Below are 11,350 nucleotides of genomic sequence, written 5' to 3'. Positions count from 1 at the left end.
GTGATCGTGCAGACCTGAGTGGCATATCAGAGGGGCAAAAACTGGCAGTGTCAGAGGTAAGGACAGCGAGCATATGTCATTGCACGCACATTTCCTACCCAGTATCTCATCCACCTTTCATCTCACCCTGCCTGTATTGTGCTTCAGGTCGTGCACCAAGCTACCCTGGATGTGGATGAGGCCGGAGCCATCGCCACAGCTGCCACAGGCATCGGCATCATGCCTCTGTCCCTCCAATACATCCCTGTCATGAGGTTCAATCGTCCATTTATGGTCATCATCATTGACCGTATCACAGAAGAAACCCTCTTCATTGGCAAGATTACCAACCCAAATGAATGATGACAGAAAGATTTTTGTGTTGGCTCAAGCACAGCTGTTGCATCAGATATAAAATATAAACAATTAAAAAAAAAAAAAAAAAAAAAAAAAACAAACAAAAAAAAAAAACATTTGGTCTGGTCTCTTTTATGGCTGATTGTTTAGCGAACAGTTTTACTGTTTATTTGGAAGTAAAAATAATACAGGGAAACATTAACAGGCATTCTCAAAAGTTATAACATAATATTTAATAATACAATAAATGCGGGGACTATGGTGCATTTTTAAATACATCCTACAACAATGTCTTTTCAGTTTCAGGAGCTTTTCTGCAGTCCCTAAGATGGTGAATAAAGATGGCCCATTCAGAAAAACATTAATCTCATTAGATATGACGCATCTAATGAGATGATGCTGCAGCTGGTTAACTTAGCTAAACATAAACACTTCTCATTAGATATGACACAACCATTTCTATAAATATATATTTACATATAACCATTACCTGCCAACCAAAAATATATAACATTTTCTATACATACATATGAACCCTTTTTTCTGACATGTGATACTGTGTGTGAGGGTCTTGCTGTGTTTTCTGAAATCAGAGGTTGCCTTGGTTGGTTATTAACTGAAAAGGTAAGCATTGGCTATATATGAACAGATGGTTTTATATTAGTCATATCAGCCCAAATATAACACAAAATAATGTTAAGTATTACCACCTGCTTATTCATTACTTAATCAAACAGCCACTAGATGGTCCTTCACCATATAAGAAATAGTATTAGATGATGAGTTAGTTTTAAAGCAGCCCAACACAATCAAAGTAGTTTGTCCCACTTAATAAAATCCCCATATTACCTCATATACCTCATACGACAGCCACTGGACCAGGCATATGGGGGTACCAAAAGGGAGATACTGGAATAATTATGTATGTAATTTAGTTTTCTGTAACAATCACGAGGGGGAAGGGTTTCCTTCGGAAAGATTGAAAAGGTAGGGTAGTTTACATGTTTTAGTCCATTAACTACAAATAGCCTACTGTCTAATATAAATAACCACAGTGTAAACATTATATTTGTCCTAATAATTCGTATAATCTGCTGAGTATGGCTGTATTTTATTTGTTTAATCACTGATACATCCTATCAACTAACTGCAGTGTCATCAGCCGACTGTGGGTGGCAGCAATACGCCTCTTGCAGTCTGATCTGCTTGAATTAATAAATCTCACGAAGAAGAGCTTAGTCGCGTTCTGATTGGACGGCCGTAAGTTTGTTTCAGACATGGCCGAAACCGGAGGAGAGGGGACGCAAGGTGGACCATATTTTCAAAAAGAAAGAATAAAATACAGCCCCGAAGACGAGGCCAAACTGGAAAGGCAGCATTTCTGGAGAATAATCGATGCTTTTAAATTTTACAGGTAGAATAAGAATGCTTTAAAATAAAGAACGAGACAAAAAACGGCAGCTTGTGTCAATAAACGATGTCGTTAGCAAACAACAATAGCAAAGGACAGTTAACCCCCTGTTTGGAGGGAAACCGATAATTATGATAGTTTATCTCTATTCAAGCGTTGGTCGTTGCCTCCCATAGTCAAATCAGTTTGTATGTAACTAGGTTCCGGTGTCATTTATCTGATGAGTGTCCTGACTTGGTCAGAATTTGTCCCACCCTTGCTCCCTCTAACACTGTTCACATGTTAAAACAAGCTTAAGAGAGGAATGATGTGATGTAGAAATCTCACTTGAAGACTGTAGATAATATAGGAACAATCTGCATTAAAGGTTTAGACCCACATAGTTCAAATCAGTCCTTACACTTACTGCTTGTGCTAGTGAAAAAGCTTGTGAACCTTAACTGTCACCTGTGTCTATTCCTATCAGGGTCCATCTCCAGGAGCAGGTGAAGCGTGCTGAGCGTCAGTTTCAGAGCCTGCCACAGCGCCACCAGAATTTACTGCCCGGTGTTCTGTCCAACCTGGCCCGGATCAGCCAGTGTGCAGACCACAACCAAGAGGTGTTGCAGGCCATCATTCACAACAGCCTTGATATGTTTGAGAACATTGGGTATGGTGAGAGGGTAAGGCTTGACAAAACCCAGTCATGTACTAGGCACGTACATGCATATACAGATGCTTTTTGTGGTGTACTAGTTTATTTATTGTGATTTACTTTAAGAATTTAAGATTTACTTCTTCCTTCAGGAGGATCCAAGGAAGGTTCGCCCATCCTCTACATTTGACATGGACAAGCTTAAGTCAACGGTAAAGCAATTTGTCAGAGACTGGAGTGAGTCAGGCCAGGCTGAGAGGGACTCCTGCTACCAGCCCATCATCCAAGAGATCCAAAGACTCTTCCCAAGTGACCAATAGTAGGAAACACACATACTCCCTTAGATACATGCATGCCAATACCAGAGATGATACTTATTTTGCCTAAGTATACACATAGAACAATCAGAAATAAAGGCATATGGTTATATAATGATAAAAACAAAATGCTTTTTCATGGCCTATGGTTTCAAAGCTCCTTGTGAATTCTGATAATGTGACTTACTCAGTGTTTTCCATGTGATATGTGCATTTTGTGCATTTTATTATGTCAGTGATGTGTCTAAGGTGAGCGTGCTGGTTCCGGGTGCTGGGCTTGGCCGTCTAGCCTGGGAGATAGCACGGCTGGGTTATATATGCCAGGGCAATGAATGGAGCCTCTTCATGCTCTTCTCCTCAAACTTTGTTCTCAATAGGTAACACAGACACTAACACACCTCTGTAACCATACACTTATTTAGGGATATCTTTGCTTGCTTGAAATGGAACCATGTATTAATCACGCGTAATTATATATCTTAATTCTGTTAATTATTTGTAAGTGAAAATCACAATTCAATTCATTGAATTGCTCCATTCAGGTGTGAAAAGGTGAACGCTCTGACCCTGTACCCTTGGATCCACCAGTTCAGCAACAATAAGAAATCCTCCGACCAAATACGACCCATCAGATTCCCTGATGTCAACCCACAGAGCTTACCTCTAACTTCGGACTTTTCAATGGTAGCAGGGGATTTTGTGGAGGTCTACACTGAGACAGGTAAATAAATGCTGTTGGGATTCAGCTTTCACCATTGTCGCAAGCAGTCAAATTGCATGGGAGAGACATATACCTTTAAGAACTTCAGGCAACTTTACGTAATCATTAGCTCCTCTAGGAATTTGCTATATTGCAAATGGAAGAATTAACTATATTTCCATTCAAAATGTCTGTTCAGGCAGAGCTAACACCCAGGCTGTATTTTGCCATCAGTTAGCTCTACAAAACAGTTGTAATTGACCCAGTTTCCTTGCAGCATTTAAACATTACAAAATAACTAAAAGGCAGCAAAAATGCATGTGGTTATGTTTTGGCTTTATTAAGGATACACATCTTATAGATTCTACTATATTGTACTTACTACTATAATGAATAAATATCAGCAGACTGCTCCATCTGGTGAAAAGTTTATATAATAACATTTTCTCTAAAAAGCACATAGTTAATTGATCATTGGTGAATTGTGGACCTTGGTCATATTAATTAAAAGTGATCGTGTTAGATAATATATTTCTGTCTCTGTCAGACTCCTGGGACTGTGTGGCTACCTGCTTCTTTATTGACACAGCTCATAATGTCATAGAGTATGTAGAGACTATCTGGAAGATACTGAAGCCTGGTGGAGTGTGGATCAACCTGGGTGAGTAAAATCTACAGGAGAGCAAAAAGCTATTCATGAATACATAACCTGCTTTTGGAAGTGGTGGCACCATCATCAACGTGTGCAGCGAAACTGGTGCAAAACGAAAAAGCAAGTGTCTTTGCTAGTTTCAGGCCGACGCAATTGTCATTTTCTTGTCCAGAGCCCATGTTGTTTAAATTGCAAATACATGAGGTGTGGTCAGGGGCACTGTTGGCGCTTTGCTATCTTGAGGCTGTGGAAAGCAGTTGCGTGATGGAGCGACAAAAACTTGGTCTAAGGTTAATGCCACAGTATTTCACTGTTATTTTAAGAGTGCATTATCAAGAGAATAATATGCGTCTACATTGGCAGGTGTTCAACGTACATACACTGCCTGTTACCTACAAGCAGAGTGAGCTGAAAATACACTTCAGATGTTTGGATATATCAAGTGGAACGTTACAGTACAGCACTCTGAAGGTCGTAGCACTGTTTGTGGCATGTTGTGTGTTGCATAACATTGCCATGTGTTATATGTCTCTTGGACATAAATGAGGGTCCGCAGAGAAGTCTTCTTTCTCACTACCTGGTAAATCCACCACAGTATTTCCCATTCATCACTTATACTTAATATGTAACACCAAAGTTTCATTAAGAACCGAAAATGTATTTACACTTTTAATATTACAACATGAAAACTGTATAACATGATTTGTGCCGTTGCTTGTTTGCAGAGCTGTGTGCAGCACATTGATTCCCTCAGCCCACAGAGCTGCAGAGTGCGTGTGCTGGGACTGGGCTCACTGACCAGTCACAACATGCCACAAATAGAATCTAATTCTATGTGAAACAGTGCACTATTATAATAGCAGTGTGCCAAGGTGCAAGCTTGCCTGGCTTTTAAAGAGAATGGGAGATGGCACTCTGATTGGTTTATTGCATGTTGCCTGATGCCCAAAACACTCCCATCAATAATTAAGAGACTAAGTACAACAATTTTAAACCATTATTATCAAACTAATTATTCCTTATTGGTTTTCCACATTTTACTTAATTTACTTAAATAAAAACACATCAATTGGCAATTCTCTGCATTATTAAGATCTGTTGAGCCTTGAGAGACGTTGCTTCTCTGTGAAAACATTTTCATATGCGAGAGAGAGGGACCAGTGTCTCTTGTGGAGCTGAACCTAGCCAATCTTCTGATTCAAATAGTGGCAATGCTTTGGATGTATTAGGTCACACATCAATATAATCAGTTATATTTGACCTGTTATCAGCAAATAAGAAAACAAACAAATAAATATATACATATATATATATATTTATAGAGAGAGAGAGAAATAGAGAGAAATTAATAAAAATGAAAATGTACATCAGTGTTATTGTTTTTTACAAGTTTTGGGGTGATTTTTTTTTTTTTCTTATTCAATATAAAGGACTTCTGTATGACTCGGTCTGATGTCCAATAGGATGAAAAAATGTTTAAAAATGATATTTTCTTGGTGAACAAATCTCAGTTCTTTAATGTCTATTCAGGTCCACTGCTGTATCACTTTGAGAACATGGCAAATGAGCTCTCAGTTGAACTCAGCTATGAAGACATTAGGACAGCAATGGTTAATTTTGGCTTCCACATTGAGGTAAACCAGCGATTTTAATCATCATTCATAACTTAATATCAGAAATCTTGTTCCAGTAGTAAAGCAGTTTTCATATTTCTCCTGCAGGTGGAGAAGGAGTCGATGCAGACCACCTACACAGAGAACGACCGCTCTATGTTGAGATACGTTTATGACTGTGTCTTCTTTGTGGCACGAAAACCTGCAGAGCTGTACTTTGACTGTCAAGAAGACGACCAACAACAGACTTCTCCTCCGGCTGCTAAGTCACCACGGCGAGAAGGCACTGACAGCCTGACGTGACAAGAGCTCCTCTGACAAAAACAGTGAACTTAGAGGAGCACAAACATTGACCAAGAAAAGAGTAGACTGACAAAACGAAAAAGAAAAATGGAAATGGAAGGAAAAAAAATCAGTGGACATAAATTTTCTTTTTTGTCATATATATATTTTTATGATGCATCTCATGGAGAACACCGCAGGTAATATGAAATATTATAGTACTATGTCATCTGACAAACGTCAAAATACTATATATTTCTTCATCCTTGGGTGTGCGATGAGTCAGTCACCCTTGGCTGCTACTTTGCTTTAGTGGTTTGTGTCTCAGCTACAAACCATGAAGAGTATATTGTTTTTAACCAATAAGCCTGCAGACTTACCCATTCTTATCTCCATTGACTTTCACTGCCTGAGAGTTTGTGTTTTTGTGAATGGAGAATGTGACATGAACATTTGCTTTTGAGATCTATTTATTTTTTTCAAATATGGTGCCAATAACAACATCTGCTCATTTGCATTGCTCATCAGTCACCTCTGAAAATGTTATCAAAACATGTTTCTGCTTTTCAGGAATACGTTATTTTAAAGTTGGAGATGATTTTCATTGACTTTTCTGGTTTGTAATCACACTTTGGAATAAAGCCAAACATTTTAAAAATATGAATCTCCATAGTTTTACTATATCACATTTGATATAATTTTAACATGAACATAACACACTAACTGAATATAAAAATGTTTTAATTAATTTCAGGATTTTCTGGTTTTTCAGCATTTTCTTTGCTTCATCAAAATCTCTAATCAGTTGGGAGGCAGGTAACAGGTTCGACAGGATCGTGTGATTACAAAGCTGCCTTAACCATAATACATAGATTTCACTGCAGACATTTTGCACGGGTGGAAACAATTAAGTTCAGCCCCACTGGTGCAATTATGCATAATGGTGCATAATTGCATGAGAACCCAAACTGCTAAAATGTGTTCACTGAGTGATGTGTAGGAGGATATATAGATGTAAACTTTTCAATCAAATGTTTAATAATTCTAAAAATGTGCATAGACAGAATAGATGCCACAGTAGGAAAAGCACAGATGTGGGGAAAAAAATGTTGAAATTAATGTCGCACTGTCATGTCACATGTTTCAGTTGAACGAAATTTCCCCACATTGCCATGAAAAAGGACATAATGTCACATTTCAAATCAGAGCATGCGAACTTCAAAGCGAGAGGCCCTGGCCGGCAGATAGGTTCAAAACCGTGTTAGGAAACAACAGCTAGGACATGAATCCAACAGAGCCATTGTTAATGTTAAATGTCTGTGCTTTTTGTATGACAAGTCAAAATGTTGTGATAAATGCCACTTAACACCATTTCTTCCTCCTTTCTATGCATAGTGTTCAGTATACCTCTGCTGGAATAATACATAGCCACAAGTTTGTCATGTGGTCACCTGATTAAAGCCAAATTAACAAAGGTACATTTAACATGAAAGCACAATAGCAGCTGAAATCATGAAAGGGAAAGACTTAAAACTATATTTTGACACAGCCCCCCTCTGCAGGAAAGGGCCTTAAGCTTTTTAAGGAGTTTTAAGTTGATTGAATCAGACTATCTAACATCAGCAGTGAGAATTTAAACTCTGTTGACAAAAGAGATCCCTGTGCTTTGATAACAGGGGATGCATAAAGCTGTGATAGATTTCACATTTGAGAAGGGGCACACCTATTCAGTATTTTACAGGTTAATAGTATCATGTCAAAGGCTGATGTAACATGAACTGGGAGCCAGTGAATTGACTGTTGTCACCAAAAAATCAAGTTGCATGCCAAAAAATAGATCATTACCTTCAGGGCTAGCTACCACTGAGGACCTGTCCTAGGTGTTACAACACCTAACAAATATGTTGGGTATTTTATAGGCTGATTCTAGTATTTTTATACACAATAAACATTTTACTACTTCTAAAGACAACAAAATTAATATAGCCTAATCAGAATTTGATTCCTTCCAGTGTGATAAAAGCTTTGAAATAAAATGTAGACATTAATGTTGAAGACATAAATGTTGTTAGATTGACAAAGACAATGACAGTTTCATTTTTAAAATGACTCATTTATTTCCTAAAACACCTGGGCACTGTAGTTTTTTAGCAAATGTTGTTGAAACAGAAGTGTTAATTGCATTGTTGGGGACTATTTTCAACTGTGGATTTAATACATATTTGGTGCATAGTGGCAACATTATGTGGACAAAATACAGTGCCCAGCTTAAACGTGTGTTTTTTGACTAAACTCTGTGGCTCTCAGGAAAAAATCTGTTCAGAGGAAGGAAATGGACTCATGTATGTCAAGTATGTCTAAGATCCTGGCTAAGGCCTCGGTTACTGTAATGTGTAAACTGAACGCGTGGAGCAGTATGAATGTGCCGCCACAGGAAGAGTACAAGGCTGTGGGCGGGGACAAACACCAGTGCTCTCCTCTGGTTGGTTATCCGGACTGCCTCGCAAAAATTGCACTACCGGTGCTCAATGTTTTACGACTGACGCACAGAACTGAACACATCCATGCTCAACACAAGCAGCTAGTAGTGTCGGAGTTACATTAGCACGTGTTTTAGGTTTACTCCAGTACACCAGAGCACTGACAGCGCTGACATTCATGGCAAAGAGACGGGCTGAGGACACGCTGCTGCACGACTCTCCCTCGAAGAGATGCTGCCGCGTACTGTGCAGTGTTGACATGCAGCTGGAGAGCACGCCACCAACCGGGGGTGTGAGCCTGAGCCCGCCGTCCCTGCTGGCTCTGTTGGGCAGCCGCTGCAGAAAGAGGCCTTACTACTTCGAAGACCCACAGCGGGAACAAGAAGAAGAAGCAGCAGCAGCTATTTACCGCAAGGCCACGCACGTTGACAGTAGGAGGAGGCATGCTGCAAATGTTTTGACGGTGCAGACTTCTGGAAGTTTCCAGGACCGAGGCAGCTCCAGTTCACCCACGAGCCTCAAGAAACGACCCCGAGAGGACTGCGCGTTTCCAGACACTACTAAAGCTAAAGATAAAGTAAGTTACTAATAATGTAGCAGAAGTCCGTAATGTTGAGTCTGTAGATGGTTGGGCTGTCCAGAGAATGTGACTCGGTGTGATGGCAGTAAATGGCCACTAGATGTCATCCTTTACCCAGTGTGCAGCCCGCTGTATTAAACCGCTTCCTGTCAAAATCTCAGTGGCTTGTGTTTTGTCCTAATTTGGTTGATGTGCCAGTCTAAAATGTTACTATTAGCTGCTTTGGACATTTCTCGTGAGCTCAGTCCTTCTCTCTTTCTCATCGCTCTTATAGGCCGCTGATGGAGACACCAGCACCGAAGACTGCACTTTTAACTCCTTTCAGTACTGGAGGGTACCCTTACCTGAGCTTGACCTCTCACTGCTGGAAGATGTCAATCGCCATTCCCAAATAAAACCAAAGTCAAAAATGAAAGACTGTTCTTCTGATGCCATGGAGACCTGAATGTGATGGGTGCAGTGAGTTTCTTTGACTCTATGCTAACATCAGCATGAAAACATGATGATGATAATGGGATGCTCTTGAGCGGATGAGGGGCACATTAAGTTTGCTAGAAATGCACCCAGGTGAGAGGCAGCAGCGTGATGTTGAGACTGCTGCGTTAGTCCAGTAGGATTGATGCAGGCTGCCGTAAGTGAGCCTTGTGCTGGTGTAAGATCAGTGACTTAGGTGAAGCAACAACAAGATCTGTAACTACTGTAAAAATGATGGAAGTACACCTACCCTCAAATTTTACATGTTTTTTTTATTGTAATTTCTTTTTTTTTTTTTTTTTTTTAAATAATACTGAAAACTATAGGTGTACAACAGTTAGTTGTGTTTTTGTATTACACTTTTCATACCCAACTCACGCTGAAAATGAGTTGGGTATGAAAAGTTGGGTCTGTACTTGACAGTTCATATTATAAACACTCTATAATCTATAATATGTCAGAGTTTGCTTGGTGTAACTCATTCGAGTTGTTTTTAGATTATGTGACTGACTTTTAGATGTGGGAAATTTTGAATACACCTCATGTATTAGCACTTTTAATAGATGTTACTGATAAATCTCAGCAAGCTGTCTTCATTGGCAATTAAAACAGTTTTCTATACTCTACTATACTTTTGTGGTTTCAAATTTTACTGTTTTTCATTAGTGTATCTGTCAGGGGCAGTGCTATTTAAAGAAAAGCTGAATGAACCAGAAGGTCAGATGTTTTTATGCATCCTTAAATTAAATCAAATATATTCTGCCACAGGAGGCTACGATATTTAAAGTTAATATGGTACCAAATAACTGTCCAATAATTGTCAAAATACAGTAAAGCAAGAAATTAATTAAAATAAAATAATAAAATTGATTATTGAATATTTGTTTGCTGTAGTTTAATTTGGCCTGTAATTCCTCCACTGTCCTTACAGAATATATATACTCCTAGCCCCCACTGTTTGGGGTGGGGGGCGTACTTGCACCTCCACCAGCTCAGGAAGTGAAACAGTCCGGAGTGTGTTAGGAGGAGGTCATGAACTCCTCAAGGCTTCTTGGAAAAACTCTCTCTGCCCTTTGGACCACGGCTGATAAAAGGGCAGTCAGTCTTTGTCAGGACTAATGATGAGGTGGGGGGATTTGACTCAAGATCTCTGTGGACTCATTCATATTAAACGCTACACGCCCTTTAACGCCAGTGTACAGCCATGGTAAGTTATGTGTAACTAATCTTTCTATTAGAGGCCAGCTTGTGTCCAGCGAGTGTGGACAAAAGGTTCAGCTACTCGTGAGAGTTTGAAAACTTGACGCTATTTATTACTTATTAGCTCTTAGCATTCAGCTAATGTTAGCAAAGTTTCGTTTTTATTTCAATGTTAGCTAAAACTGGACTTTGTGTTTAATATCGTCTCCAGCATCTAGTTAAAATTAATAATATATAATTTCTACGGTATACTGTTTAGCTACATTTCAACTTAATTGGATAATAATTAGTTGTGACTTTATGGTGGTCTTATCGTTTTGTTAACTTATGTTGGTAAACACTTAGCATAACTAACTGAGTACAGCTTTTGGATACTGGTACTTTTACTGTGTATTTACATTTTGTGAAACTCCACAGCATCTCGGAGGAAAACATTGTTAGCTTTAGATAGTCAGCTCCTTATCTTATGGCAATCTTAGAATCTAGTGCACGGCATCTGTCTCAGTCATCATAAACACAAGTTACTCCTGAAAGGTCACTGACATAATGTATACAATCAAATATTTTGTTTAAATGATTATCAAGGATGCTAAGAGGGGACGTCTCAGGCAGAGCAGCTTCATTTGTTTGCCCACATCTTAAATTATATTGCCATAAATCAGCATAACTAA

At 39.1% G+C, this 11,350-nt stretch overlaps 3 protein-coding genes across 3 annotated transcripts in view; all 3 read left to right on the top strand.

Annotated features, from left to right (window-relative positions):
- Positions 1-357, top strand: part of LOC111645002 (serpin A3-5-like) — a 15,608-nt gene extending 15,251 nt beyond the window's left edge. Inside the window, exon 7 of the mRNA XM_087170314.1 lies at positions 148-357. Coding sequence (XP_087026440.1) covers positions 148-342 — 195 coding nt within the window. The 3' untranslated portion in view covers positions 343-357. The remainder of the gene's footprint in view (positions 1-147) is intronic.
- Positions 358-1,598: 1,241 nt separating this feature from the next.
- On the top strand, positions 1,599-6,603 carry carnmt1 (carnosine N-methyltransferase 1). Its single transcript, XM_023394001.2, has 8 exons — positions 1,599-1,750; positions 2,214-2,409; positions 2,534-2,700; positions 2,935-3,075; positions 3,241-3,419; positions 3,946-4,059; positions 5,581-5,684; positions 5,772-6,603. The coding sequence occupies exons 1-8, from the start codon at positions 1,614-1,616 to the stop codon at positions 5,964-5,966; spliced, it is 1,233 nt and encodes a 410-aa protein (XP_023249769.1). The 5' UTR covers positions 1,599-1,613; the 3' UTR covers positions 5,967-6,603.
- A 1,858-nt stretch (positions 6,604-8,461) lies between these two features.
- On the top strand, positions 8,462-10,105 carry LOC147817538 (uncharacterized). Its single transcript, XM_087170382.1, has 2 exons — positions 8,462-9,002; positions 9,280-10,105. The coding sequence occupies exons 1-2, from the start codon at positions 8,604-8,606 to the stop codon at positions 9,448-9,450; spliced, it is 570 nt and encodes a 189-aa protein (XP_087026508.1). The 5' UTR covers positions 8,462-8,603; the 3' UTR covers positions 9,451-10,105.
- Positions 10,106-11,350: the final 1,245 nt, after the last annotated feature.

Source organism: Seriola lalandi, unplaced genomic scaffold, assembly GCF_002814215.2.
Source record: "Seriola lalandi dorsalis isolate HSWRI2012SDOR001 ecotype SW California unplaced genomic scaffold, Sedor1 jcf7180002054945, whole genome shotgun sequence".
NCBI classification, from domain to species: Eukaryota; Metazoa; Chordata; class Actinopteri; order Carangiformes; family Carangidae; genus Seriola; species Seriola lalandi.
This window is presented reverse-complemented; position numbering and strand designations above follow the sequence as displayed.

What these genes read in the sequence shown, in the direction of transcription:
- carnmt1 (XM_023394001.2), top strand. Translation starts at nt 1,614, where the DNA reads ATGGCCGAAACCGGAGGAGAGGGGACGCAAGGTGGACCATATTTTCAA. An exon ending in GATGCTTTTAAATTTTACAG is followed by an intron (nt 1,751 to 2,213) that starts GTAGAATAAGAA and finishes TATTCCTATCAG; the next exon opens with GGTCCATCTCCAGGAGCAGG. An exon ending in ACATTGGGTATGGTGAGAGG is followed by an intron (nt 2,410 to 2,533) that starts GTAAGGCTTGAC and finishes TTCTTCCTTCAG; the next exon opens with GAGGATCCAAGGAAGGTTCG.
- LOC147817538 (XM_087170382.1), top strand. Translation starts at nt 8,604, where the DNA reads ATGGCAAAGAGACGGGCTGAGGACACGCTGCTGCACGACTCTCCCTCG. An exon ending in CTACTAAAGCTAAAGATAAA is followed by an intron (nt 9,003 to 9,279) that starts GTAAGTTACTAA and finishes TCGCTCTTATAG; the next exon opens with GCCGCTGATGGAGACACCAG.